The sequence below is a fragment of the Phaethon aethereus genome (genome assembly GCF_964289735.1).
Source record: "Phaethon aethereus genome assembly, chromosome: 4".
Taxonomy (NCBI): Eukaryota; Metazoa; Chordata; class Aves; order Phaethontiformes; family Phaethontidae; genus Phaethon; species Phaethon aethereus.
The window spans coordinates 77,480,465-77,494,934 of record NC_138578.1 but is presented as its reverse complement, the minus strand read 5'-3'; the positions used below and the strand labels follow the sequence as shown (position 1 = coordinate 77,494,934).

The following is a 14,470-nucleotide window of genomic DNA, read 5'->3' as shown; positions in this document are numbered from 1 at the left end:
GTGTGTGGCTTTCACATGGAAAACAAACTCGATGGAACGCAATGAGGAAACGAGAAACGTTACTAAGTAACAAGGCACTGGTTTTACGTATCGAATCAGAAATAACAGAACCACTGCAAAACGTATATATTCATTAAGTGCAGTAATTTGTTTGAAAATATGAGTTCACTGCTCGTAGAAAGTTTTTAACGATGTCTTCCCCTGTCACAGGAGCCAGTAGAGATAGCCGTAACTCCAATTCACGTATGTTCCTTCCAACGCATGCCTTAACTGGGGATTAATCAAAATACCATTCAAGTGTCCAACGACATTTTCAGATGCGAATAGGTATTTTAAATGTGTCCCTTCTTCCGGTTGTTCAAAGCGGGCACCTGCAAGGGCTTGATCTTTCCCTGTGGTTAATCAGTGCTTTCAGAGATGGGGGCCTGCAGAACATTTCTAACCGAGTACCCAAAACCGAAAGCGGGTCAGGCTCTGCCAAGAGCGAATCCAGGACAGCCCCACCACCTCCAGTCACTGAACCACGCTCGTGTGGCTGGTGCAGAGAGAGACCTGCTTGCCTTGCCTCGTTGCCTGCCTTGTATTAGCTGCTGCTGCTGCTTCTTCCTCTTCTTCTTCTTCTGAGGCGGGGGGGGGGGGGGGGAGAAGAAGAGGGAGGCCAAAGGTCTGACTCCCCGCACAGCTCGGAGGAAGCCCTGCTGCGAGGCGTGATGGCGGGGGGCTCCGCTCCCCACACCTGACCTGTCACCACCTTCGCCCAGGCCCCCTCTCCGAGGGGCAGCCCCTCCCGCGCCTGCCGCCGCCTCAGCACCCAGCTCTCGGCGCCCCGGCCCTCTCCACAGCCCTCCAGGCCGGGCCGTGGCCTCGTTCGCTGCCCGAACCGCCTTTCTGAGCGGTTACTAGTGGGTGTGCAGGGGGCACCGCGTGGCGGGCGGGCCTCGTCCCCCGCTGCGCTTGGGGGCCTCAGGGAGTGAGCTCGCACCCCTGGACTGCTGCAGCTCCGGCCCTGGGATCAGCCCCTGCGGACAACAAGGAGTTAACGTCGTCGTTCCCCCACGTCCCCAGAGCGAGGCGCGGTTCCTTTAAGGCCCTCCCCGCCTCGCGCTTCCGGTTGGTGTGACGTCACGTGGACGTCACCGCGCGGAAGCCGGCGGGTGGGGGGGAACTGGGCGCGCGCAAAGGTGCTGAGAGGGGGGAGTGAGGAAGGTGCCACCCGCCGCGGGGTGGGGGGAGCCGCCCCCCGAGGGGCGGGGCTTCCCCTGAGGGGCGGCCACTGGCGCGGCGGAGCCCCCGCCCGGCCTGGCCGGTCGCGGGCCGCCAGTGCCTTGGCGGGGTGCGTGGGCCTGAGGGAGCTCGGTGGGGTAGTTGTTCCGGCGGAGATGGACCAGCGCCTCGCCGAGCTGGTGGAGGAGCTCACCACCTCGGGGGAGCCGCGCCTGGAGTCGGGCAGGATGAAGGAGCTGAAGAAAATCTGCAAGTACGGCTGCCCGGCCCGGGAGCGGGGCCTCGCCGCCTCTCCCGAGAGCGACGCTTCTCCCCGGGTCGGCTTGGGGCCTGCTGTTCGCGTTGAGTGCAGCTTGCTGCCAGCACAGAAGCTGCTGGTTTAAAATTTAAAATAATTTTTTAAAAAGTTATAGGTTTATGTGCTGAACCTCTTCTTACATAACTCTCCCTCCTTCCTTTTTTTCCTTTTCTCCTTTTCCAGGTCTTCAGACGAACATATCAGCCATGCCTATCACCTGCTGAGGACACGGCTCAAGGAGGAGCACGCCGAGATGCGCTTCTCGGCTTTCCAGGTCGTGCAGGAGTTGTTCACCCGATCCCATCAGTTCCGGACGCTAGTTATTTCCAACTTCCAAGAGTTCTTGGAGCTGACGGTGGGGATAGACCATGAGCAGCCTCTTCCCCCGCCCAGAGAGGTGGCACAGAAACTGAGGAAAGCAGCCATTAAGTCAGTGCAAGACTGGCATGAGAAATACGGAGAGGCCTACAAGAAGCTTTCTCTGGGATACCACTTCTTAAAGCAGAATAAGAAGGTACTCTGCATCTTTACTTCTGTGTGTGTTTTTAGGTGATGATCGCTAGCAGATATTTAAAGTTAGAAAATCCGTAAATATGAAAGAAAAGCTGTTGGAAAGGACATTGTTTTTAGGAGCCATCCTGTTGAGCACGGTCTTTGAAAGACAAACCCCAAACTCTTTGTGCATCTTGCAGTATTGTAAAGTTTTAAAAACTAGTCTTGTCCTGAGCGCTGGACTCAACTAGCCTTTTCTTGAGGCGCAAAAAGTATTGCTCACCAGTAGGTTTTCACCTGCTGATTCCTACCTGACACCCCAAAGTCTAGCCTTTTTAGAAGGGAAATAATTGTTACACCTTAAACTGAGGATAAACAACTATTAAATCTTTCAATGCCAGTTTGAAGTGGCCTGATTTCTGTACTGAGCTGTGTGGTTCCAGTTTCCTTTCACTGTACAACAGAGACAGTATAGATGCTAGTTCTTCTCAGCTGCAGTGTTCGTGTCATACAAGAAGTTCTACTAAAAAGAAATTTCTTGTATGTAAATACTTGCTTTTAGTTCTCCCTTTTAGGCTTCAAGTTATCATGTTTTGAACATTCTTCTGCTTTAGTATCTTTTCTGAGGTGCGAACAGTGGAATTGGGAACACTGTTCTAGCATTCATGCTATCTACAATGCTAATATCAGGCTTTCAGTAAACACACTGATTCTCATCAGAAAGACAGATGTTCAGTGTTCCTAACAGTAGATCAAAAACCTGTAGATACATGATGTATTTCTGTTGTTCTGGTTCCGCACTGAGCTAATAGTGTACCCCACTTGTGTTATTTAATGTAGTGTGTTCTTTTTCTATATAATTTTTGGCATGTTCTCACAAAAGGTGATTATCTTTGAATCCTTCCTTATTGTCTTGTTTAATAAAGAAAAAAAGCTAAGCGGAAGTGACAAGGAGAAATGCAAGAAATGCAGGGGATCTTTAATACATAATACATATTTACCAGATGGAATACGTATGCGTACAACAATTCCGCTGAAGTTTGGCATGTTTGTCTGTGCTCCTGTGGTTAATGGCTGCTCCCTAGTTACACCTGGGTGATCACTTTTTTATATTTGTGATACTAAGCTACCCAGCGAGGTTGGCTTTACTGTTTTCTAGAGCAGCTGAGTTTGAGTACTTCTAGAAACACTACTACTGATAGCAACAATCTTATGTAGTTTGATAACTTTTGTACTTAGAGTTGAGATGAGCCAACTGACCTAACTGGCCTTTTGCCAGCTTAATAGTTGAACTGTGAGAAGCAACCAAAAGATTTGAGGAGGCATTTGTACTTTCTAGAAATAAAGTATGTTTGCTGTTCCGCATTACAGGTTTGGCACTGTACTATAGGGCAACTAGAGAGGAGTGTTACTTGCGTCTGTTTTTTTTCCAGATTATTACCAAAATCGCAGTTAGTCAGAAGTTGACAACTGCTGCCCTTTTAGGATGTAAACCTGGAGAGCTGTCCACTGTTTTAATGTTAGTAGGTCCAAGTTAAACCTATATAAATGTTTGACTTTGAGAACACATAATACTCCAGTAGATCTGAAAATAACTGTTTTCAAACTTAAAAAAAAAAAATCAAGTATTTCCAAATGTTTGCATATTTGGGCAACTGAGTCATATTACAGTATCTTTGTATCCAAGGAAGGCATAGATGGAATTATGGAGTGAGCTGGAATTACAGAGTGAACAGGATTTTAAACAGATCAATATAAAGTATATTACCGCTGTACTCCAGTATTTTCACAAAAGTTGCAGTAGTTGTCTAGGCCCACTGCTCACACCCTTTAAATCAAGAACAATTGTTTGCATCTCATCACATGCACCTCATCATATCCAGTTCCATAATTACAGACCAATGCTAAAATGCTTCATGTAACCTGCACTGATGCAGAGGCAGAACAACAACTCTGGTCTCAGTCTGAATCACTTAAGTCAGGTTGATGTCTTCTGACCAAGTTTGTGAGTTAGTGCTGACCCCAGTAGCAAGTGAGTCTATGCGCACACCTGTAACTCGAGCCCTGAGTTATTCTGATCTTGTGAGGCTTCTGCAAGAGGCTGGCATGCCCTGTTTTGGGCAACTCGGAGCTTTGTGCATGCTCTAGACTTGGTTGGTGAGAGATGGCTAGTATGTGAGGTGTGCTCTCGTTAGCAATGGCAAACCATGACAACTTGGCAGTTGTTGTAAGAGGGGCGTCTGGACAAGCGCCAAAGCATGGAACGGTGCAGCGAAGCAGCACGTGGCTGGCCCTTGGGACAGAGAAGGGGAAGGAATGGGCAAATGACTGTACTGTAGGTATTCTGGTACGAGGCGGAAGTTGTGATTCAGGCAATTCTAGCAATTTCGTGTTTTCTGTGCAAGTCCAATCTGACTGGAAGAAACATTAGCTGTAGTTCCTGGATTCTGTATGTTTGTTCCATTTTTGTGGGCAATGTTGCTCATTGGGATGATCTGTTTCTCCTGCTACTGCATGCAGAGCTATGCTAACTGTCGAAAAATCAGATCGCAAAAATCAAGTAAGGTCACCCTGATGATCCAAGTCCTGCTGTAGGTTGTGAAACTAACTCTTTTCCCTACCTTCCCTCTGCCCTATCCATTCCCCAATAAAAAAATAGATTGGTAAGTGTGCATTTCTTCCTAAACTGATAGAGACTTTCCATGACAGTTTCTGTGAAAGCTGAAGTACCCTTTTGCTCCTAGAGGCTTTTATATAAAAACATTTTGTCTTGAACGTGTTTGCGTAAATAATACTTGAGAGTGAATTATAACCTTTCCTTCAATCCCCAAATCCAACAAATGTAATTGTAAAATCCAAAATTTCTTCTTTTTTAATGAATGTGAATGTCTTCTTTTCTACTTTCCTTGCTTACGAACTTCTTCAGTAAGTGATACGTATACTTGTGGTAATAGCGCTTACAAATTTTCCTAAATTTCCTCTACTGATAGTGGATCTAGTGTGATGTTTTCACGTAATTTGAATATTTACCCTGTGTAGTCTCTTCCTGCCCATTCCCCCTAACCCCATGTCTCCAATGCTGTGACAGAGGTCCCCCAAAGCCTAGTTCATTGCTGCAATTTAGATGTGGAAGTCTAAGTATTTTGTTTTTCTACCTTATGATTCCTTTCTGAAAGCCATTGATTCTCAGCAGTCCCTTATTAGTAGAAGCAAAAGCTCCATTAAGAATTACTGTAGTTACTGATTCTAGGAGGAGAAGAGATAAAAGGAGGTACTGCTAAGCTTCTGGCTGATCGTTGATGTTAGGTTTTTTTTCACCACAGATAAGGATCTTAGGAAATGGATTTTCTATATATTTCTTACAAGGAATGTTACACTCTTTCCTTCATTTCCTCCTTAGGTGGATTTTCAAGATGTGCATGCCAGAACCATGGCTGAAAGGAGGAGGGAAGAGGAGAAGCAAAAACGATTGGCTAACATTTACAAAGAAAAAGCCAAAAGAGCTGAGAAAGAAATGGAAGGTGAGTTGCTTTGGTTCTTTTGGGGTTTTGTTTGTTTGTTTGTTTTTAAAGTAACCTTTCTTAAGGTTACATAAAACAAATTCAAAGAGAATAGCTATCCAAATGATAGCTGACCGCAGAGGGTGGGAATAGTACATTTGTTAGAGCTTGACCCTCTGTCTCTTTCACCTAAAGAATATAGGGGAAACAAGTGACAGTCCTGTAAGCTCAGGTAGTATGAAGAGATTTAAAAAAAAAAAAAAGTTAGCAAGGTCTGGTCTGTAATTCAGTAAAGTATCAATGCATAATCTCAAGCAAGCATATCGTGAGACTTTTTGGAGCTAGTGTTTTAACTTCTGCGTCTATGACTAGGCACAGACTTCTCAATACCTTGTTGGCTGATGACCTTAATTATATCTTTAATACAGTCATTGTGTTCTAGAAGTATAGGCAATGGTCTGCACAGGAATCCTGGATGCAATGGAGTTTATCTATGAAAAGTATCATAGTGCTTCTAAAAAAATGTGTTTTAACTGGGGGCTGAATCTCTAAGCGGTATGTACATAGCAAACATATTTCTGTAATACAAAAAAAGAGCGGGGATAGTAAGTATATTATGTTGCAGTTACAAAGGGTTATTTAATTAAATTACTTTGGTATAGACAATGCATCCAATTGTGTCTGTATTTATTCTGCATGCTGGAAACATTTTACTGTATGAAGATGGAATTTTCAGAAGATTAAATCTCTTTAAAGTCACTTTTATTGGTAGCATCTTTTTGAGCAATAGCATATATATGTGGCCACGCCTACAAGTAACTATTAAGATTCATGGCTTTGGAACGAATACCCACCGACATCACTAAGAATATCCTCATTGAACCTTCTTCTCCTTCAAATTCTAGAAGTATTTGTGTAATCTTTGATGCATAGTGAAATTTTAGGATAGGAAAAGGAGGAACATTGATTTTCAATTCCTTACTCAGGAAGGTCTAAATTTCCCGCTTAAGAAAACTATTGTCACTTTTAGACAGACAATTTCTGCACAGGAGAGAGATCTGTATGGATAAATTATCACTGATTACCGGATAAATGGATTACCTCTTTGGCAGTTGCATTTGTCTGCTCTGGAGGCATTAGCATTTTACAGTGTTTAACAATATTCTAAAACAATTGTCTCTTGATAGAAATGTCCCAAGAGGTTGCTGACACATTGACAGAGATGGAAAACTGTTTCCGGCTTCTGATGCCAGATCCTTTTGACTTCACTGTGAATGACACAGAACTGGAACCCAACAAACAAATGACTGCTAATGAGGATAGACCTGCATCCCGCTTGTCCTCCCAGATGGAAGTTAAACAGTCCTGTTTTGGGTCCATGGATGATGAACAGCCATGCTGCAGCAAGGACATTCTTTCTGTTTCTCAGCATGTTAGAACTGATAAAAACAAAGAGTTAGATGAGAAACAGGAGAAGCCTGAGCAGAAGGAATTAGATGGAGACACATGCTTGGAAGTTCAGTCTGGTGTCCCTGCTCTCGATGATGATGATGATTACCAGACTTTTGTTAGGAACCATGGGCTTATTTCACATAAGTATACCCTAGATCTTGAAATTTCCACAGGTACCTCGAAAAATTTTTCACATATAGCTGGAGACAATCTTGGTCTAAAGTGCTTTGTTGTCTTCCCCCCACACCCCACACACCCCCCCGCCATGTCTTAAATGCTTGGGGTTCCTGAACACCATTTATTTTGGAGTTCTTTTCTGTTTCTGGTTCACCTAGTAACCATTCTTAGGTTTGAGTGTGCTTGTATGTGACTTACAGATTTTATTACTTACTTTCTATGACTGAACTTTTGTATTGATTGTCATAACCGTATCACAGCACTTCACAGTACCTGGAATAAGATGAGTTTCCCGTGTTTTAAAAAAAACCCCAAAAACCCCCAACAAAAAACCCCCCAATCTGTTTACAGTATATAATTTTATTTTTCTGTATGCTTCATGATTCACCTCTTTCTCTCTCTCTGTAGCTGGGGTATAAGCTACTAATTTAAAAATCTTACAATTGGCTGTTTTGTAAACTTTTTTCCTTCCTACTTACAGCTTGCAAGAAGCAGTAAATAGAGTTTTGCTAGGAAGTCTTAAGGATTATGATTATACTTTTTTTTATATATAACTTTGCTAATATGAATTACTTCTTGAAAAATAACAGTGGCTTGTGTTTTGGTAGTCTAAGTCAAGTCTCTTACAAATACTGTCCTAATGGAATTTCGTGTGCAACCAGTCAGTAAGACAGGTATCTACTTCTGTGCTGGCAGGCAACAGAATTGGAAAGCATCTGTGAGGCTTATGAATGATTAACGGGTGAAAAGTACCATTTTTACCTGAGTAGTGGCATACTTGGCTTCTTTGACAGTCATGTCCCTATTGCCACTGGGGCAGGGATTTTTTTTTTTATATTGAATGTGCAGAAACTTGTACAATAAGGCCCAGTCCATTGATTGGAACTTAGGACAAGATGTAATGTAAATAATAAGACTGCACTAGTCTGTGGTTTATTTAGTGATTCCTTAGTAGTGATGGCTTAACAACTGTTTCTGTCATCACTGGACTGAAGGCTTTTCCTCTGATTTTTTTGAATGTGTGGATAATAGTGGAATAATTGGTACTGAACAGAGAAACATTCTGATGTTTGTAGCTTTCTAAAATATTTGATCACTTCAGGGAAAGGTTCATGCCTACTTCTTCCACTTAGCTTCTTTAGCTCCTATAATGAAGATGCTATAAGCATCATCCATTAACCCATTTTTCCCCCCCTGTTTTGAGCAGATATAAAAGTGCATGAGAATGAAGATAATACTGCCATAATAAACAACGTCATGGATGCTCACAAACTCCTCAGAAATAAGTTCTGGCCTTCTGTGCAGTCCTGGATTCAGGTAGGATGAAGAGATGTTTGTTTTGTGGGGTTTTTTTATAAAAAGAGGCAGAAGCAAGGACTGGGGTACAGTAGATCCTGAGGGAGTGCGAGCAAAAAGGAAGTTAAGGTTCAGGAAACATTGGTACAAACAGAGAGGGGTGGGCAAAAGGAGAATACAGGAGCTACATAACTTGTTTGATGGCTCTCAGCATTAGGTATGCTACCTACAGTCATAATTTATTTTTAAAAATATAGTAAAATGGGGCTTCTTTGCAAAGAGTTAAAGTAAAACACAGCTTGTTTCTGTCAGAAATGTCTGTATCAGAAAAACAGTATGTCCTTTCTGTGAATTGATACTACTGTGTAGGAGCCTTGTGCATGGAATTTGGCCTGTAGAAGGACACTCTCAGGAGATGTTTATACCGGCTGTTCATTCTTTGTTTGTCTTTAGTAGTTGCTATTAGCTTTTATATTCTAGATAGGAAAAGTGGCTTCATTAATTGCTATTTGTAAAATAAAGGAATTTGTGACAAATGTTGTTTTGCTAATTATGAAGGAAAACTGAAAATGTTTTTTGGCTCAGATGTTTGGAAAAAAGAATAAGAATGTTGATTTCTTGCTTTGCAGTTATTTACCAGAGCAGGAATAAATGATGATCGGCTAAGATGTGCCATTGATCTCAAGAATAAATTGGAGACTGCTATGAAAAAATACAAGGAGATGAACATTTCCTTTAAAGAGAGAAGAAGAAAAGTGGTGAGTTTCTTAACATTCTGTATCACTAGAGTGGACCATTAGTAATGCTTAGTTTGTATACAAAAAATGCACTTTCTTTTAAGCCTTAATCTGTCAAACTTTTCAACACAGTGTACTTATCAAGAAAACTTAATTCAGCTGGTTGTAGCTTCCCTCAAGGAAATTGCACTGAACACCTGAGTAGTATGCCAGGGGCCTGGTTATTAGACAAAACCATGTAAGGCAGCACTGTTGTTTAGGATAGGGGAGTGATTATGTTCAGACTTTATTTACTCTTAATTTCTTCATGTGTAACACTTGGGTCCTCTGCTTCTTTCCTGCATATTTCTCACTAAACAATCTGTATTACTCATGGTTTTTTTACAACTATGCTATTGTCTCACAATTCAGGAAAGTACTGACTCTGCTTTGGAGCATTTACTCTCTCTAGTGAGCATGTAATGTGATGTGATTGAGGATACCTTAAAAGAATTAGTTGTTATATAAAGCTTTAAAGGGTCAAAATATTTCACAAAGATTAGCTATTTCACAAAGATTACCTATGACACTTTTTGTGAAATAGGTAAAACTCGTGAATGAATGGAGACTGAAAGATCAAATACCTTTTTCAGATCCAAAAAGGAGTCTATGGCTATGTAGCTAAAAGAGCTGCATAATAGTAATTTCTGCTGGTTGCAATCAAACAAAATTACTGTATAGCTTGACATGAAAATAAGTGTTTTGGGTCAGGGTCTAGAGTAAAGTCTGGTTTATGACTGGATTGTAAGAATTTGATCTGGACATTGTACGTTGGACTAAATTGTGGTAGCCTCGTTTAGCCATGATTGAATGTTGTAGACTTTGCTTTCATTGTGCAAATGAAGCTTTATCAAGATTAATCTGGTTCATCATCTTAATACCTACTGATGTACCACACCAGTCAAAAATGCCAACTCTGAATGAAAAGTACTGGAAGACTGTCTTGTCAGAGTGTTTTTTCTCCAGTGAAATATGTGTGCTACCTCTATGCAACCAGCTATGAAGGAATCCAGACATCTGCTGTCATTCCTGCCATTTGCTTGACAGGACTTCATTTGCTGCACCTCTGCATGGAATATTGGTTGCTATATTTCTTGCAAGATATAAAGGACATTCAGGCCTTGTCTTTCGTGTGTGTGCACATGCACATGTATGTGTTTAAAGTGGTATTGTTACCACTTCTGGAGATTGATCAATGCTATCTATATAAGGTTTGAAAGCTAATAAATTCCATCATTAGAAGGAAAAAAAAAAAAAAGGAAAATACATAGCAATGCTTACAAAGAATACATTCAAAATGAAGCAATGCACATTAAGCTATTAACATAAGCACTGAAAACAAGATATAATTACTAGGGTTTTTCTGTGGAAAAATATCCAAATTTATTGGTAGTGCTGAGTTACTTACAAATTTATAACCTGAACACAGAGAGCTTTACTGCAGAAGGAAACTGTATAAATTATTTTTTATTTGTGTCAGATGACTTTGTTGAAATGTAAAAACATGGTAAAATGAGAGTCTGACAGAACAAAATAAACAGCATCTCTTTGACAGAAGGGGATTTAATAATCATGGTCTAATATTTACATGTCAGCTTATGAAACACTACACACAGCTCCTCTTTAATTTAGCATTTCTGATTGTGTTACGTATTGTTGCTTCTGTCTGTGCATCCTTGTATCCTTAGAACTGTTGTTCTTGCCATGACATGCCAAAATTTTGCTATCTTCTGTATCTTTAGATTCAGGAGAAGAAGTGCTGATAGTCTGTCCTTCAAAGCGCTGGCTCACAGCTGTCCTGTCCCGACAGAGCTCAGTGCATTACGGATGTTATTGTCAGCCCGTGGAGTCAGTGAGTGCTGTATCTGCTCTTGTGTAGAGATGAGCACACCTAGAAACGAAGGGGAGCACTTAGTAAGCAGAGAGAGAGAACGTAAATAAACTGAGTGCAGAGGGTCCCATGTAACTTGCCTGGCTTGTAGTTGGTCGGTGACATCTCTACATTTGTATACGATAGCAGTTTTCCTGGCAACTAGTGACTGCAGTCTGAGGTACCTATCATAGAATCGTTGGGTTGGAAGGGACCTAGGCCAATCCCCTGCAATGAGCAGGATATTGCTGGCTGGAGAATATAAAGGTGAATTGTTTGTGTACTTACTCATTTGAAGTGTAATTATGGTCCGTGTACCACAGGCAAGCCTTAGTGTCAGGGAGAAAGTGGTTTTATTTTATCAGCAAGTATAAAAGAGAACGATAGGGTCTTGGAAACTTGGCTGGGGGCTTGGGTTTGCCCATTGTCCTCAGACTTTCTGGTTTTATTTTGTGCTCATTCTCCATGCTTCTGTGGTCTCTAATTTCCCCCATTTTCATCTGTTCCATTCTGTGCTTTGTTTCTGTACTGTCCGGGAACCGGGGGAGGAAAGGCTTTACCGATCCTCAAATTGAGATCAAGAAAGTTGTGAGAGACAGTGAAACTGGAGATTCATCACTGTGAACTCTACTATACCTCTCAATCCTGCAGAGATTTAAATTGCCACTTGAAAGAGGGAAGCTCCTGGAGGTCCTTACTGTTGCCATGTGCCGTTGGTACTCTTGTTTAGCTGAGCAGTTACACCTGCACATGGCTGAGAGGCAAATAAGGCATATATATTTGGAGTAATTCTTGATGCTACGGTTCAATATGAATATACCAGCAATGTAGCTGGATGTAAATTACATTGAGAGGAAGAAGTTGGTGGTTACCAGGTCTGCCTTCGCAGAAGAATCGTTTCGTTGGTGCAAGAAGGTGTCTACTTTTGGCAATCCTCACTATTACCCCCACGCTTTCCATTGTTTCTCGCTTCATTTCCCAGATCGCAGAGCACTAGTCTGCAAGGCAGCATCCTTAGGCAATCAGAGCATGTTAGAAAATTAGCACAAATTATTTTTTCTAAAGTTTTTTTGCCTTTATCTTTGCTGAAAAATGTAAAAGCCCCGCTGCCTTGCAAACTACAGGAGAACTTTCTGTAAGTTTACAGAACTTCTCTTATACAAAGTCACTTGAAGGAAAGCACAGAACTTTCTGCAGTGAAATACTTGGACTTAAAATGGTTTATAGTGACATGAGATATAACCACCCCTTTCTTTTCTCCTCAGTGATGGTGAAGAACTCAAACCATCAGGAAGCCATAATTATAAGGAGGGCTGTCATTTTTAGGTAGCACTTGCAGCCTACTTGTGTTGGCAGGGTTTGTCACCATTCTGCACTTACCTCTCAGGAGCTGTGGGAGAAGAGGGGAAAAGAACAACAATGGTTATCCTTTGTCTAGAAACAAATCCCTGTCAGCAGATTTTATAAATGCTAATACATCCCAGCTGCCCAGACTGCGCATTCCTGACTGCTGGGGGCACAGCAATGGGAAGAAGTAGTCATCAAGACATTTCTTCCGGAGCTGTTATTTTTTCAAAGGGGTGGAGGATGGACAAAAAAAAATGGCAGTCCTACTGTTTTGGACAAAGGCAAATGAGTTTTTGTGTGCTTACACAAGTTACATTCACTGTAGTTAAATACTTGTTTGGGGGGTGAATCGGGTGTCCGTTTCTGACAGGAAAGGCATTTTAACAGTATAAACAAGAGTTTTGAAATCCATTTTTCTGTGAAACTGAGTTTTGGCTGAATCTCGGGCAAGAGGACAGAAGCTGTAAAAGGGCTCTTACCTCACGGTACCTGGATGCTCAGACATACCCCTTTCTTGCTCTGGATGCCTGCTCAGGATAATTTCAGTGCCCAGTAGAGGGAGTGCACACTGCATGCTCGACATTTTTTTCTACACCGCCTTTACCCAAAGCCAGCCTCAGGTCTGCTTCCAGATAAACTTACTACAGCAGCAATACACCAGAGATACATCAAACTAATTCTTGACTCTATTTAGGTAAATTGTTATAGAAGTACAGCTGTAACTGTTGGCTGAGATTGCTGTTTAAATAGAAATTCCTGTTTCCAGAGGTTTAATTCTTTTGTAGGGATAACTTAGTTACGGCTAAAATGTTCCTTTAAAAATACTTTTTGCTGGTTAGAAATAGTTTTGTTTGTTAATGTCTTCCTCCCTTCCTTAAAATACAAGATTTTAAGTAGCAGAGTTACCGTCTAACAGGCCTATTACATTTAGAATTTTTAATTTCATAGTATATTAACCAGGGTTATATGTTTTTTCATTAACTGTCTTCATTACTTTTTGTTTCACCTTTCCTTACCTTCTGTCAAATCTAACTGTGTGCTTGGATCTTGATTTATTCGTGTACTTAATTTTATCCATGTGAAACATCTGCTTGAATTCAGTAATGCCATTAATAATTAGATTTGGAGAAGGCTGTCCTTGTGTTGTCCAGAACCTGATCTGATCCCCAATCCTTACTGCAATACAAGTCAGATTTTTTTCGGAAAGAATAATGTCAAAAATTGTTAAAAATTACATTTACACATTAAATATTTGCTGGTTGTGATTTAGCCTTAGAATATTTTAATACATCAAAAGATTAAAATTTTAATATGTAATAAATTAAGCTAAAAGCTCTACCAATTACTTGGCTGCAAGACTGTCAGTGATTTTCCCCCCTCCATATATTCAACTACAGCTTGGCACTTTATCAATACTAATGAGTTATTTCTACCTAATCATTTTGTAGCTTTATAACCAGCTCTTTTATAAGTCTGTCTTTTAGTTAAGTTAGTACCTGCTTTTAAAAAAAAAAAAAGTTGCCCTTGAATTTTAGATCAAAAGCAAAGACTGTATTGTTTTCTCTTTTTGCTTCTTTCTGTAGCCATAGAGAATCCAGTCTAGCTGACTGCTTTCTGTAACACCTTCTTGTACGCACATCCTCCATTTTTTTGTCTTCATTTTAGAGAAGTTATTTCTGGGGGGTAAATAATTGTCCTTAGTGATCCCCCACCATGCCTGAACCTGCATCTGCTAAAACATACTCAGATGAAGAAGCAAGAGAGAGACCTTTGTCAAAGAAACCTTTTTCCCCAAGTGATGCTTTTAAATTGCGCACGAACGAAAACCCTAACTCTTAAAAAAGTTGCCCTTTCAAATCAAAAAGTGTTTAATGTTCAGATTTGAATAGTAACTTGATGTTGATTGCTAATATGTTGTCTAAAACTTAAGAGAAGTATAGGAATATTTGATAATTAAATCAGCATTACAGCGAAAGATGTCCTTTATCAGATTGTATACATCATAAACAGGTAATGTGTTCAGAATAAATAAAGTTTA

At 41.0% G+C, this 14,470-nt stretch overlaps 1 protein-coding gene across 1 annotated transcript in view; it reads left to right on the top strand.

Annotated features, from left to right (window-relative positions):
* Positions 1-1,379: 1,379 nt before the first annotated feature.
* Positions 1,380-14,470, top strand: part of UVSSA (UV stimulated scaffold protein A) — a gene marked incomplete at its 5' end in the record, with an annotated part of 56,493 nt that continues 43,402 nt past the window's right edge. The window contains 6 exons of the mRNA XM_081999466.1: positions 1,380-1,477; positions 1,706-2,036; positions 5,415-5,535; positions 6,702-7,139; positions 8,351-8,460; positions 9,069-9,197. Coding sequence (XP_081855592.1) covers positions 1,380-1,477; positions 1,706-2,036; positions 5,415-5,535; positions 6,702-7,139; positions 8,351-8,460; positions 9,069-9,197 — 1,227 coding nt within the window. The remainder of the gene's footprint in view (positions 1,478-1,705; positions 2,037-5,414; positions 5,536-6,701; positions 7,140-8,350; positions 8,461-9,068; positions 9,198-14,470) is intronic.